Source organism: Melanotaenia boesemani, chromosome 19, assembly GCF_017639745.1.
Source record: "Melanotaenia boesemani isolate fMelBoe1 chromosome 19, fMelBoe1.pri, whole genome shotgun sequence".
NCBI classification, from domain to species: domain Eukaryota; kingdom Metazoa; phylum Chordata; class Actinopteri; order Atheriniformes; family Melanotaeniidae; genus Melanotaenia; species Melanotaenia boesemani.
This window is the reverse complement of record NC_055700.1, coordinates 15,161,262-15,175,685: the sequence shown is the minus strand read 5'-3', so window position 1 is coordinate 15,175,685 and position 14,424 is coordinate 15,161,262. Positions and strand designations below refer to the sequence as shown.

General features: G+C 39.3%; 1 protein-coding gene across 3 annotated transcripts in view; it reads right to left on the bottom strand.

The window, feature by feature from the left end:
• Positions 1-14,424, bottom strand: part of unc5c (unc-5 netrin receptor C) — a 119,051-nt gene that overhangs the window by 19,251 nt on the left and 85,376 nt on the right. The window contains exons 5-8 of one of the 3 annotated variants that reach the window (XM_041969837.1): positions 10,055-10,235; positions 8,034-8,201; positions 7,618-7,782; positions 3,910-3,966 (exon numbers count right to left, since the gene is read on the bottom strand). In XM_041969837.1, the coding sequence (XP_041825771.1) occupies positions 3,910-3,966; positions 7,618-7,782; positions 8,034-8,201; positions 10,055-10,235 (571 nt within the window). The remainder of the gene's footprint in view (positions 1-3,909; positions 3,967-7,617; positions 7,783-8,033; positions 8,202-10,054; positions 10,236-14,424) is intronic. The other 2 variants (XM_041969838.1, XM_041969839.1) reach the window with 2 other exon arrangements.

Here is a 14,424-nt window from a genome sequence, read left to right as displayed (position 1 = left end):
TGTAATTACATAGACTTTATTTCCTTCAGTCCCTGGGAAGCATATAAGTAGCAAGGCCATCTCTATTCATCCTTGCCTGAGATAACACATTAAAGATGCACCCTCATATAAGTTGGTCCTCTAATCCTTTCTCTAGCAGAGACAAAAACAGAAAACAGAGCAGGGAGCCAATGATGAAAGTCTAAAAATGTAATTTCACCGCACTCCCTTTGCCAAGCTTCCCCGCAGTTACTTAATATATATCTCCTTAGTCGAGCAATCCTCCATCCACGCTTTGATGATAAAGGCTGCAACCTGCTAAGTGTGTGCATTAAAATGTATGGCTTAGATTAATACATCGCTTTGAACACGAGCCATTGTAAGAAAGGGGGAAAGTACAAGAAAAGGAAATGAAAAAGATTACTTAACACTCCATTTTCTGCGAAGACCCGGGGAGGAGAGATGCAGTGTTAGAATAACTGAGAAGTATACAGCACTGTGAAAAACAATGTAGGCATTTCAAGAAGCTTTCGATGCCTACATTACTGTCATGGGGGTAGCGGATCAGTCCCCATTTCATTCTGCAGCATGATGACAGGCCAAAACATACAGCTGGAGTCAGGAGGAAGATAACTGAAGAGAAACGTTTGGCATTTGAGGTCAAGCTTTCTTGGTAAGAGATGACTTTGGCATAAAGCTTATGTATTACTTCAGCTTAAATTGAAGTTATTTTGTATTTTCAAATCTTAAGGCCCAAGATATGATGAATAAATTCAAATCTTCTTGCTGAAATGTCTAGTTTGACTTAATCTGTCAATCATTCTTAAATGAGTCAAGCTGATTCTGAAGTTTATCTTCAAACCTCTGATGCTTCATTTTGTAGTGCAGGTGTAGTAATGGTTTTGTTCTAATGTTTTTCTAATCTAGATCATATTTCTACAGGAGATGCTGCAAAGTAAAACAACCAACCACTTCAGAGTCTTATAAATCTTCCTAAGGATGTTTTGTCCATTCAAACAGCAACTTTGTCATGAGGGAAAAAATAATATCTACTCACACAATTAAGTTTCCTCATCTTTTTTAGATATGTATTTCAAAGATAACATAAGTAATTTTGGTTCAAAGACACAATTTGACCTGAATAGCCATCCTAACTTAGTTAAATGAAGATTCTGCATTGTTTACTCAAACAGGTTTTACAGCTGGTTACCTTCAGTTCACTTTTTTTCTTTTACAGTGCAAAGTAAAAAAAGCCCCAAGACTGCATACATTTATTGTTTATTGTGGTAAATGAGACGTTTTCAGTCCTGGACAAACAAACAAACTTTCTGGGAAAATCATCCCTACCAAGCATTAATGGAAACTGTGTGACGTTCAGGCGGTTTGGTGCACCTCAGTAAAGAGCAGTGTGAAAGCAAACCAAACCAAACGAAGGTTCCCTGAGGAATCCCTGCAAAATCAAACTGAACCCTTCGAACTATTCTGGTGTGTATGAGTCCTAAATCTGGGTCTTATTAAAGAATGCTACCTTGGGTATGTTACATCCTTCCCCCTAAACCTGCATGCATTCTTGCATGTAAAAAACTTGCACTCACAGGTTAGAGGTGTTAGTTTACCTAACATTTGTTAGTACAAGTTCAATGACAATTAGTTTTACAGCCAGTAGACAACATGTATAGTAAAATCAAGAGACACATCATATCACAACAGCTCATTTAAAAACCTAATTAGGAATTAATTAATCTTTTTGTCTGTTAGTCTTACGCTTCAACAGGTTTCTGCATCTGAATGGAAGCAATCTAAACTGGTCATATATACGGTGATCTGGATCTGATAGGACCAGTCTGGCTTTTCTCACTGACCTCACCTTGTGCAGATCAATGAGGGCATTGAGAGCTGTGCCAGCTATTTTACTACACACCCTGACAACCCCCAACAGTTTGTTTCTTAGGTATAGAGTCAAGAGCAAAAACTTGGGTAAAATTTTCATCTATCCCAGCTAAAACAGAGTGCATAATATTGACTAAAAGACTTCCTAATGTTGGATAAGTTTTTGTAAACATTTCTCTCTCTCTGGATGATCTAAACTTTATTCTTCATTGACCAGAACACCTCCTTAACCATTTGGTTCTACTCCAGTTTCTTCCTCTTCCATGTCTTTAAGTCCACTGCCTGTTTCATTTCAGGAAATGTAATTCTCCCTCATATTGATGAGAAGGTTATCAGATTGACTCTCCTTAACTGCAGAGAGCTCATTTACTGCTGCGTGATCAAGTGACTTTCCTGACTGCTTTCACCTGAAATTGCCTTAGGTTGAAACTAATAAGCTTAGACACATCCCGGCTCTGATCAGCTTGCACAATGTCTGATACAAGTTCATTATCTTTTGAAAAGTCTGTCTTGGTTGACCCGTCTATACAAGGCTTTTCCTCATTTCCCATCTCATCTGGCCAGGATGAGCGTTTGTTACCATTGCATGAGAGGAGAAGGCCTCAAGTTTTTCCTCAGTGTCTTCTTCATCTCCAGTAGCAGGAGTATCAATCCCAAGAGTATAAGGAAGTGTGAAGTTATGTGGCACTCGACTTGTTTCGTCTAAATTTACTAAAAGGTCTATCAGGGGTTTGATGACACATGTTTCTCATGTGTCATCAAACATGCCAAAAAAATTCAGTCTTCATAAGCAGGTCAGCATTTAGTTTTGCATTAAAATAACCAAAAATGTAAGTAAACAGTTAAAAAACTCAACTTCATGAGTATTCATGATCTTGAAACATTTGATACATCTACTCTGTTATTCACAGTAACATATATTTTAAATTTCCAAACATTTGCATACCACAGTATCTTTATGAGCGAACACGGCTTTCATCCTCAGCCACCACCAGAGCTCTGAACACAACTTGCTCTGATCATTACATGAAGAGACAGAAATCCCAATGTTGGCAAAATTCACAGAAAGAACATCTAAGTAAATTATCTGGGGGAACTGAAGCAGTTTTAAACACAAAAGAAGGCCTACGTTTTTTTCACTTTATGTTCACTGCTACGTGCAATGCCTGAGCTGATGGTGAGGTAAAGTGGTTTGAGTTTTTGAGGCCCAAGAGGATACATGGTTGTCATCCTTGAAAAAACGAAAATGAATATAAACAGGCAGCAGACTAAAAGATATTTTATGAGAAAGAAAATAGAAAATAAAAGTGTTTTTAAGCAACACTACATAACTTTCCAACCTTAAAATTCTGTGCTTCTGACTCATTTTGATGGCTCAGTGACATACATTATGTACATTCCTGGTGCCATGATGGTCCTGCAATGTCCTGAGACTGAGAAATCACACTTTACAACTTTTATTTTTCCAACCTGGGGTATCACGTGACACCTGCATTTTATTTTATGCCACTGCATCACACCCCAGCAAGTGATTATCTACTGGCTGTTTTGAGCTTGCATGATGACTGACTCAACAAAGAAATGCAAGAGGACATGTGGGAAAAAAAAAGAGGGAAAGTAAGAGAGTCAACATCAAACTGACTTTTACTGTCTGGAGGAAGCTCAGAGAAGAAACAGGGTGCAAGACAGATTCCACATTAGCCTTTGATAGCAGTGTGAAAATCTCCCAAAGTTCAGCAGTGCACCTTTAAAGTCATCTCCAAATGAAAAACTAAAGCAATAATTAAAAAAATGGGACTTGGGAACAACACATTCTTCTTTTCCTTAGTCTTTTGATTGATTTTGGTGTACAGATACAATAATTAAATGTTGTTTGCAAACTAATCTTTAGTGCTCAAATTTACATTGTGCACAACCTACTCATGTAGATGTTGCTAAAAACAAAAAATAAAGGCATAAAACATATGAGAATGACAGTAGAAACAAACAAAAACTAAAGGATAATAACAAAAAAAATGATCAAAATAAACAATAACTCACATGAATTTCCAATGTCACTCTTGTCTTTTGCCTCAGAAGACTTCTGATACAAGGAACCTTGAAAAGAGGAATGGTTGTGAAAGGGGAAGAGAGCAGGAGAGGTGAGGCGTGGGGGAGGGGATAGGGTGGCGGGGTAAAGGGAGAGGGATGATGAAAATCAAGTCTCCAACAGAAAAACAAACTCAACAAATGAGACAGCAACAAACTCATGAGCAAGAGTGATGGCAAAAGGAAGTGATCTTTCTTGATTTGGCCCCCCCTCTCCATATCTGTGTAGGGTGTATAGAGATGAATGAGAAAAGCAGGGGGAACATGGAGGTTCTGTGAGGGAGTGGCACAATCCATCAAGTGGGCTTAGTGCCTGAGCAGCAGCAGGACGGATGCTGGCAGGTGAGGGGAATGGAGGAGCTGATAAAGTGTGGGCTCCAGCAGAGTCAATAGAACCTACAGCCTTGCATCTGTCACTGGAAGGTGGATGGAGAGGTTAGTGTACGAGATAAAAGGAATGATTATGTTAGGAAAGCAGGGAGTGGAAGAAGGCTGAAGGACAGTGATTTGAAAAATTGGAGACATGTGATTTGGAGATTTAAGAAATCTTCAGCATAGACGGTTTGTAGCTTCAGCTGAGCTTTAGAGGGCTTTTGTTGCAGCCTGCCTGCCAATGGAAAGCAAGCAAGGCTGGTAGCCAGGGATAGTGTACAAGCACACATAATATTCACTCTCCCTGGGACATCCATAAACAACTATACAAACAATGAAGTTCTTATTGGAAAGGGAGAGTGCCACAGGCAGACAAGTGGACTGACATGAAAATCAATGGCTTGATAGATGGGGTTGGTGCTTGCAATCAGGCGTCGGTGATGCAGGGTTGGAGTAAGGGGGAGGTGACTGTAAGGGCCAGTCAAACTGATGGCCCTTTTGAACCCATTCTGTAGAGATTCTATTCATCCTAACAGAGTCTACAGTAAAGTCTGGGTAAAAGCACGCTTCAGTGGTTGGGCTCCAAAGGAAATCTCAGAGCACCAGAAAGAAATATTATTTTTTACTGACAACATAAAACTTGGAAGGAAGTTGGGATCATAGTAAAGGAAATCATTGCCTGTATTTTATCCATTACTCCTTTAGTTTGACAAATTAACAACCTTAGGGAAATGCTCTGTCACCTACCAAAACCGATATCATCACAACTGTCAGAGGTTACATTTAGCTTATGCTACTTCTTTGTGATGAATCTTATGTGAACAGAGACTGTCAATCCATTTTATGAAGGCCTTTCAACCTCTGTGTAAATAACTCAAATAAAGCTAAACATCATGATTGCCCACTCTTGCCTGACAGCAATACATCATTCACCCATGCTGGTCTGGATTCCCCTTTTTCTGGATCGATATGTCAAGAAAATGTCATGTCTGAGAGCAGGGTTACCAAAGGCTTGGAAAACAGCATCAGAATCAAGAAAGATAGACCACAGGGAGTGTGCAAAACAAAGATGTCGACAGGTCAGCCACAGTGAACTGTGAAAACTATACATGTTAGAGTTGGGAAGTTCTTTCCAACACGCAGACTGCAACCTCTCTAGTTCAATCTGAAGATACTTAACTTTGTTAAATCCAACACCCAAAACTCCCCGACAGCCTAAATGTGTTAAACAAGCTACAAAGTATATTATAACACAACTCTCTCCTTTTTGACTCGGGTCAGTTGTGTTTCTACAGTGAGCAACAATGGATGCTGAGCACCAAGCTCTATTTTGAGCTTTGGTTGTATCAAATTCCTTTGGCAGATTTCTGAGATGGATTGCAATTGAAATGATTTAAATAAATTCAAACAACAGAAAATAAGATCAAGCTGCAATGGAATCCACAGACACGTGTTTGCTCAGATTCCAGCCCTGCACTAGAGGGAGCAGATCAGCGGTCCAAGGTGAGTTCAGATTGCACACAACTTCCATTCCCAATCATATTTGCCATAACGTGAGCTTTTAGATAATGGGCCGAACTCCTAAATGCTTGTGGAAATGGTCATTAGCATTGACATAAGTGGCTTCACCCTCTTAGCTTCCAAAAAAATCAATCCCTGAAATGATCCTAAATCTATATCATTATGGGTTTATATTCTCGGCAAACTAGCCATCAATCTACCAAGAACTAATGCTTTTGGGATCGGCTGAGTTGCAAAGGGCGAGTGCAAGGGCAGGAAAGTGTGGGTTGAACATATGTTGTTATGTAGAAGGAAAGAAAATACTAAGATGGATCAGGAAAAGAGTAAATCTGTCTCAGCCCTCTGATAGATTATTTCCTGATGTTTTTATTCCCTTCTTGATAAACAAAACTAGCAAACGCATTCCTCTGAAGCAAACATCTAAACATTGAATGAGATCTCTTAAGTTGTAGTTTCCTGTCTTCTGTAAATACAGACCCATATATTTACCCAGAATATAAACATGCAGATCACTATCTACAGATGCATATTGATCACCACTGTGATGTCAGCTGTAACTTACACTACATCACACAGACACCTTGCAGCAGGTAGCAGTTTACAATCTGGTGTCCCAACAGCCCAGATCAGCTGCACATGGTATTTGCCAGCTGTATCAAATTTAAGACATCTAGCAGCCAGGCCTCTGTTATATTATTAGTGTCACAATCACCATCTCTAATAAGTTTGATACTTGATGAAGGCACTTGTGACAGTGATTAGGTCTAACACCTTCGAAGATGTTTATTGGAGGAGAACTGTATTAAACCAGACAGAATTTAACTCAGTTACTGTGCAGTGTTTGCTGCCTTTCTGCTTCCCATCCTCCTCCAGAGGCAGAAAAGAGACAGCAAAGATTATTCTAGTAAATGAAACTCAGGCTTTAAGCATTTTACACTGCAACATCTTAACACTGCAGTAAACACACAAACACATCAAAGCATCTGCAGCATGATTTCAATATGTGATAAATGTATTATAAGGAGGGGGAGCGGGATTGTTAGCTTTACTGAACTGCGTGACTGTTTTTAACATGCTGGGGGAGAGAGAAGCAGAAAACAAGTCCCTGCCTGCAGGAAAATATCTGCCTGCAATGCAAGGTGGCTTTATGTTAGCATCAACAGAGTTTAAAACCAGCAAATAAAAAAAATGCTGGTCAAACCCTGTGCTTCTTTTGTAACATGGTAATATTAAATAAGTATATATAGAATACATGCTCACCTTCCATTGCATGTAATGGACATCTACATGACAATTTACCATTATTGGAGTTTTTAAATGTGGTAGTTTATAAAGTAGTTTAATACCAATGCCCTTGCAACTGTGATATAACTGCTTATTTTTTAAGTATAATACTAAAATCCAGTCAGTTTAAATGTTTCCTATTGTGGCCAAGCATTTTCTTAAATATTTAATCACAGCAAGAAAAGATGCATTGTAGTTTTTGGTTTTATATCATTATATAAAACTGTTGTCATGTAGTATACATATGAAACTAAAGACAAACAAATCAAGCAGAGAAGACAGAAAGACTTTTTAGCCTCTCTTCTTGTTCATGCATGGATGAAGTGAAACAAACTGAGTGACAGACAGGGTGAGAGTGTTATGTGTGGGTGTGAAAAACAGTGCAGTGATGAAAGAGCACAGTAAAACTCCAGGTCAAAGGGTGAAGAGATTTCTTTGGTTGGCAGGTCAGAGAGAGTAGCAGAGGATTAGTCGGGTACTCACTCTGCATGCACAGCCCATCGGTGCAGTTCTTTGACTGGAGCACCATGCCCTCACAGTCCTTCCCCCCGCTTTTGGGTGCTGGGGCGTTGCATTCTCTCCTCCTCCAGTGGGTGCACTCTGTCCCACAGGTGGACCATTTACTCCACTCTGTCCACAGGCCATCCACTATCACACAACAAACAGGACATACGGGGGTTGGGTGAATGAAACAGGGAATGAGAAGATGAAGACATATGAGCGCCCGAGTGGGTGAGTGGATACATGATTGAGCCAGAATAGGTGGGAGAGAGACACGCATAAGCGTGGAGGCACAAACAGAATGAAATATGCAAACAGTGTTGCATCACATTTTTGTGCACCTGAACCCCTACCACCCACTAAAAAAAGTGGGTGTGGTGGAATTTATATAACCATACCTGGACAGAGAGGATTACAGGGCAGCTTCTGGATGCCTTGCCCTTCACAGATGGCACCACCGTTGAGTGGCGCTGGGTTGGTGCAGCTGCGTGTACGTTTCTGGTAACCACGACCACAGCGACTGCTGCACACTGACCACTCTGTCCATGTTGACCATCCACCATTCACTGGAATAAATAATAAAACACATGTTAAAACATGGTCCTTATTCATTTCGGTGCGATTCTGCAACTTTTTTCCTAAACAGAGATGATCAGAAAAGAATTTTTGGGGCACTTTTGTATATGGATATCAAACCAATAAATGCATAATGTAAAAAAATAAACAAATACAGTGAAAGGAATCCTCTAGTAGAATCTTGCGGCTATCCTGATTTACAGTCCTGTGCACATTACACAGTGTGTACTAACTGTGGAGTTTTTGCATGGTGACCCTGACATCTCGGGTCGTTACTTTGCGGTGCAGTCAGACTGTAAATTCTGGTAAGATTGCTGCATTTTCCATTCACTGATTCCTGCTAATGCCTCTCTTCCTTCTCTCATCCATCTCTGTCAGCGACTAAATCCAGTGCAGAGTGACACCAGAGCTTGTGGCTGAGAACAAGTCTGTGGCATTTGAGATGGTGGATCTGGGCCCCTTGGAGCCTCTGACTTTCAGATGTGCCACACTTACAAGTGGAGTCCAAAATATTGGACTTGAAGGGAAGCCCACAAAAGCCCATCATTTTATTTATTTTTTTTTCTTGACTGTCTGGTTTTTTTCCTCCACGGATTAAGGTTCCATCATCTCTCCTCCTCTTACCATCTCCCTCCACACCCCATTTTTGTTGTCAACTCCTGTTTCCAGTGTCCTCGGGGTGGGTTGGGCAGACAACACAGCGCCTATCCTTCTCAGTTTTTCAACACTAGCATCAGAAAGAACTTTCCTTTATCCTTTGGGTATTCTTGTGCAGCAGTGTGGGGCAGTATAAATACATTTGCAGGCAGAACAACTGTACTTACATGCGTGAGTGACCAAACCTCAAAATGGAAGGGATGAGCTGACATCAAAGCACTTTTTTGACACGTAATCCTAACAGACTGCGTTAGAGACATAAAAGCCTTGAAGAGATACTTGCCCCTGAAATCTGCTCTCTTACATGTCTTTATAACCTATAAACTGAACCCCAAATGACCCTATTATTCTTATTATTCATTCTACTATATTTTCTCTATCCCCTGTCCAAGCAGGGGATGGAGAAAAGTACTGAGGAAATTATAAATTTAAAACTTAACACCGGTGGCAGTATCAGTTCCAAACATCTGGCCACTTTGTGTTGTGTCGTGTGCACCTGCTTCTTTATTCAGCTAGTTTCACCCTGCACTGGATGCAGAAGTGCAGGGATGATTGAAGTCTGAAACAGGGAGGTTGTGATGTTCCTCAATCCAAAGAGGTAAATTATCAAGCACATGACAAACTTTGTAAGCCACATTTAAACAAGCTATCAAGTTCATAGTAATTTCGCACAGAAAAACAATGTCTTGAGTTCAAAAGAGCATCTTCTTTATGTCATATGTTCTGTCTCGAGTAGCTTCCAGCAGGCATTGAAGTTTAACTTCACAGCCATGCTGCACAATAACAGTCAAGCTGGTTGATGTTAGGGTGACAGTGGCAGAGTCTGTGTGAAACCACAGCGGGGGTCTCTTTAAGTACAGCTCAGCTACATCAGCAACTCTCACATGGTTCAGAAAATCACAAATCTTCCAGTCCTTGCACACCTTCAGGCAGAAACAAAATAACAGAATGCTACACGCTGTGGGTGACAAAAGGATTTGCTTTATGCACAGTGACTTTGAAATTTGTTTTATTTTGACTAGAGTCGACCTCTTGACAGAACTCAATACTTCTCTCGTGCGACTAGTATCTGACTTCACAAGCCTTTATGTGGCTGGTAAGAAGGATGGAAACTGATGGAAAGGTCCTATGAAAAACTATATCTGGTCAAGTAAAATGAGATGTTAGAGCTTATCTGAATAGTTACCATAGACGATAACCGTGGCGGTGGTGCTGCGTCTCTTTGCCACAATGTTCTTTGCCACACAGGTGTAGTTGGCGGTGTCAGACAGGCGGGCCTGTTTGATTATCAGGTTGTGATCGATGGTGATGTAGAAGTTTCTGTCATCTGCAGGATCAATAACATCTTCATTTTTTAACCATTCCACCTAAAAAAAAAAACAAGAAGAGGTGAGACCTTATTAAATCATCAAAACAAAACAAACAAAAAAAAAAAACAAAGAAAGAAAATCAGTGTTTGAAGCATTAAAACAGTTATACTTTATCTTGTTCTGTCCAAACTCTCATATAACTGAGTGCACAGTTGTTTACATCTCAGAGGTCCTACTACAAAAAGTCAATAGCTATCATGCTCATTTTATTCTCTTCCTGAACAAAGCACTACTGTAAAAGCAGTGTTGTCAGACAGCAGAGAAAAGAAAACTCTCCACAACTGCGAAAGCTGAGATGCTGTCTGACCTTTTCTTATGAGTTTCATTTCTCTAAATCACACTGATATTGAACTCTGGGCTCCACCACAGAACAGTGGATCATTTGGAGGCTTTATTTGACTGTAATTCACCAAGATCCCCCTTTCTCTTCAAGGCGTTCAGTTTTTTTTATTTTTTGGGGGGCATGTTATTTGAAAGAAAATAAAAAAAAAACACATGCTTTCTCGCACTCTGCAGACACTTTGATTCAAAAATATTTCCTGGTTCTTTGGTTTTCTTCAAAGAGACTGTCCAGTGATGAGGAGGCCTGGCAAACAGCTAGCTTCCTGTGTATTGTGATAGCCCATGAGGACCAGCCTTGATGAGAGATAAGACACCAAGGAGCAGCACAGATAAGCAGGATGTTTATACAGGGTCTTTCTCAGGAGAGATAAAGTATCTCAAAAAGTGGGGCAATAACCTGATATGAGTCCTGCCAAGACAAAACAGTCACTGTTGTTGGTGGTTTTTTTTAAAGAAACTCCACAGAAACAGCATGTGATGTACAACACATCAGCCATTGTTATAAGACCAGGATTGTTAGAACTTTCTTAAAAGATAAGATTGACATGCACTGTGTATTATGCATCACCAGCTTCACCAGTATCTGTCTTAGTTTAAGATGACAGATATAAAAGATGCCATTGGAATCACACCTCGGCAAGACTGCCTGCTCTTTTATCCAGTGGGAACACAGTAGACAAGCTGAGAGGAAAATATTTTCAATACTTCATTTCACAATTATTTCACACTTAACATCTTCCAAATCGAGGCATACAACACTTACACAATGCAAGTCATAACACACCAATCCCCATGACAAAATTACATCTGAACAAACACTGGGTGTAAACTTAATATGAGCAGAGCTTTACAATAAACCTCTGTAATATTGATGTATTTTCTCTGCAGATTTCGGTGCTTATGAGTGTTTTCCTTCATAAACACATATCGGCTAAATCAATTTTATGAAGCCAAGAGGGATACAATCCTATTGCTAGCTGTCTACTAACTGAAACCAAACCCTTCCCTCATTCGAGTGGCATGCAATCAAATGCAGCATGACTTATACTGCAAGGTATCGCAGATGAACTGAACTGTCAATCAGTCTGATTCTACAAAACTGGTATTAATTTAAAATGGTATATGTCCATAACTGGAGTTTTAGGACACATGAAATAAAATGTTGTTTAACCTGTACTTTGTGCAAATAAAAAAAAAATCCTCCTTGAAGTCTAGAGTTCTTTGAAACCTCCGGTGGAGAGAAGTCACTGTGACACCGAAAATGTTAAAAACAGATTTTTTTTTAAGGGAATGATTATGTTAATTATGCTTTACCAATCTTTAAACATAGCCAAGTACATATATAAGTCATCTTAGTATTGTGCTGTTCAGTCTGCTTCTATTATAATTTTATTCCAACTAATCTGTTTTTACACCTGCTGAGATGGCAGTTAGACATCTGTTGTGTCATTTCAGGACTAAAGCAACGCACCACAGGTACTCAGTAGGAACCTGGTGACTGGCAGATTCATCGAGATTTCTTTAATAGTTTCCTATTAAATACAGTATTCATATATACAAATTATGGATATACCAGATTTACAAATTCTGATTCAATACTGGTACCAATGTTAAAGGAGAACATTTAATTTAATGACCAAAAGCTGATACAGATGTTTTATTAATTCATTTTCCATGTAATGGCAGGGAGACAAATTAAAAATCCAATATAGAAAATTACCAAACTGTTTTCAACTCTTTCACCTTTTCAATACAGTATTTTTGAATAAACGCAAAGACTTGTTTTAAATAAAATGTATCAAAACAATCTTTACTATGAGTCTCTCATTCAAACAAACCAACTTGATGCATTTTCTGTGCTTTCATGGCCAACAAAATGTAATGGAGTTACACCTAGTAAGTTTTAGTCAAGAACATGATAAGGAAATGCCACTGATACTATTCAACAAGCTAAATTTCAGAAATACAAATACTGATGTTAGGGCAAAGGGCTAGCTTGATCCCTAAAAGGGTCCTACACAAAAAACGTAACACACTCATTTATTCCTATTATTTGAAATTGGCTTGCATCATGTTGGTGTGGTTGTATTTAAAAGAAAAAGAAAACATCGACAGACAAGACACATTGTTAAGAAAGCTATTGAGATTAAGATTCCACAGCATTCTCTTATGCAAAAGAAGAAAAAAAAATGTGCATGCCCCACATTGCACAGGCAGAAGCCTGCTGCAAGCATTTATCAAACTAAGAAATTTTCATGGTTTGCACACAGCCATGATAAAAATTCTATATGATAATTTTGTCTGTATTACCATGTGTATTCCAATTGTATTTTTGTAATTATTATATTTTTAATCAAGCTATCGCAACATTTCATGTGCTCTTGGGGGCCCTCTGGTGGCACAGGGTACCAAAGCGGTCGCTTATTTGGCCTATGCCTTGGCCCAGCTGATGCACTAAAATGTTTGATTATGACAGATTTCAAGGACCTAAATGTACTAAGTGAAAAGGGTTTGCAGGGGGTTTTGTAAGCATGTTTGTTACAATTTTTCCATCAGTTCTAAATGCATGATAAAAATAAAAAAAAAATTCTACTCGAGAGAAGGACCGCAGAGTTGAAAGAACAAAGATTTGAGTGGATCTGATTGTCCCTTTGTGTTTTTTGTTCCCAGATGAAAATTGAGCGAACACAAGTCTTGAATAGAACAAATTAAAATGATGCAAACAAGAGAAACAAAAGCTTTATTTTTTTTATTTTTTTTTGACATGATAAATATTTTCTCTTGTATTGCTTGCATCAGTTTGTGCTGAGCACAAGGCTCTGGTGAAAGCATTAGAAGTGAAAAGTCTGTTCTAAGAACAAAGATTGACAGTTGATACAAAGAAGTTGTTATCCAATTTTGCACCAATCACAGAGGCAGGCTTTCCAAACCTGCTGCGTTCAGATGTCAAGAGCACTTTTATAGAAGAAGGTAATTAAAAATGGAACAAAAGAGCTTTTCAGTGCAGATGGAGGGGTTTGGAGGGAGACGGAGTGACAGTGAATAGAAAATGGTAGAAATTTGTTTCATAAATGGGATAGTGTGTGAAGGAGCAAAAGTGAGCAACAGTTCACTATTCTTTCATTCTGCACTGACAGCATAGAAAACAAAAACCAGTATCTACAGCAAAGTTCCAGTGATGAGAATTCTGGAGGAAAAAAACACATCTTATGCAGCATTTCATGCCAACAGACTCGAAGCTTAAACATACAGATACACAAACTTGCAAACACACACTTGCAGCTCGTTAGTGCCTGATTGGCAGTGAGACATCCGGAGAGGTAATTGGCACATTTCTCGTCATTAACGAAAGGAAATTGCCACATGTCTGCTGTCATCGGATACAGCAAAGTGACACGGAGACAAGACAAAGATGGAAACTTAGACCTGAGGACGAGCAAAAGGAGACGGATTAGAAAAGAGACGGGCAGAACAGGACGTTGAGGAGAAGAAAGATGAACGAGAGGGAGGCAGAGCAGGTGTATCAGCAGGAGGGCAGTTACTTGTGTGCCAAAATATATATATAATACATCATCACAGAGAGTCAAGGACGGACGAGAAAGAATAAAGATGGGGGTGGAAGAGAAATGTTGCAAAGACATGACTTTATTTGGAGGCAGAGAAGGTTGGGAGTGTGTGGGGAAATTCAGAGCCAAGAAAAAAATCTAGTAATAAAATTTAGAGGTGGAGGAAGTCAGTGATCTCTAAAGTTATAAATCAGGGACTTACATGCATTCTGCATCCTGTGCAATAACGACATTTCTTTTAATCGAGTGATGCTGAGGTAAAAGAAGATATATTTTCC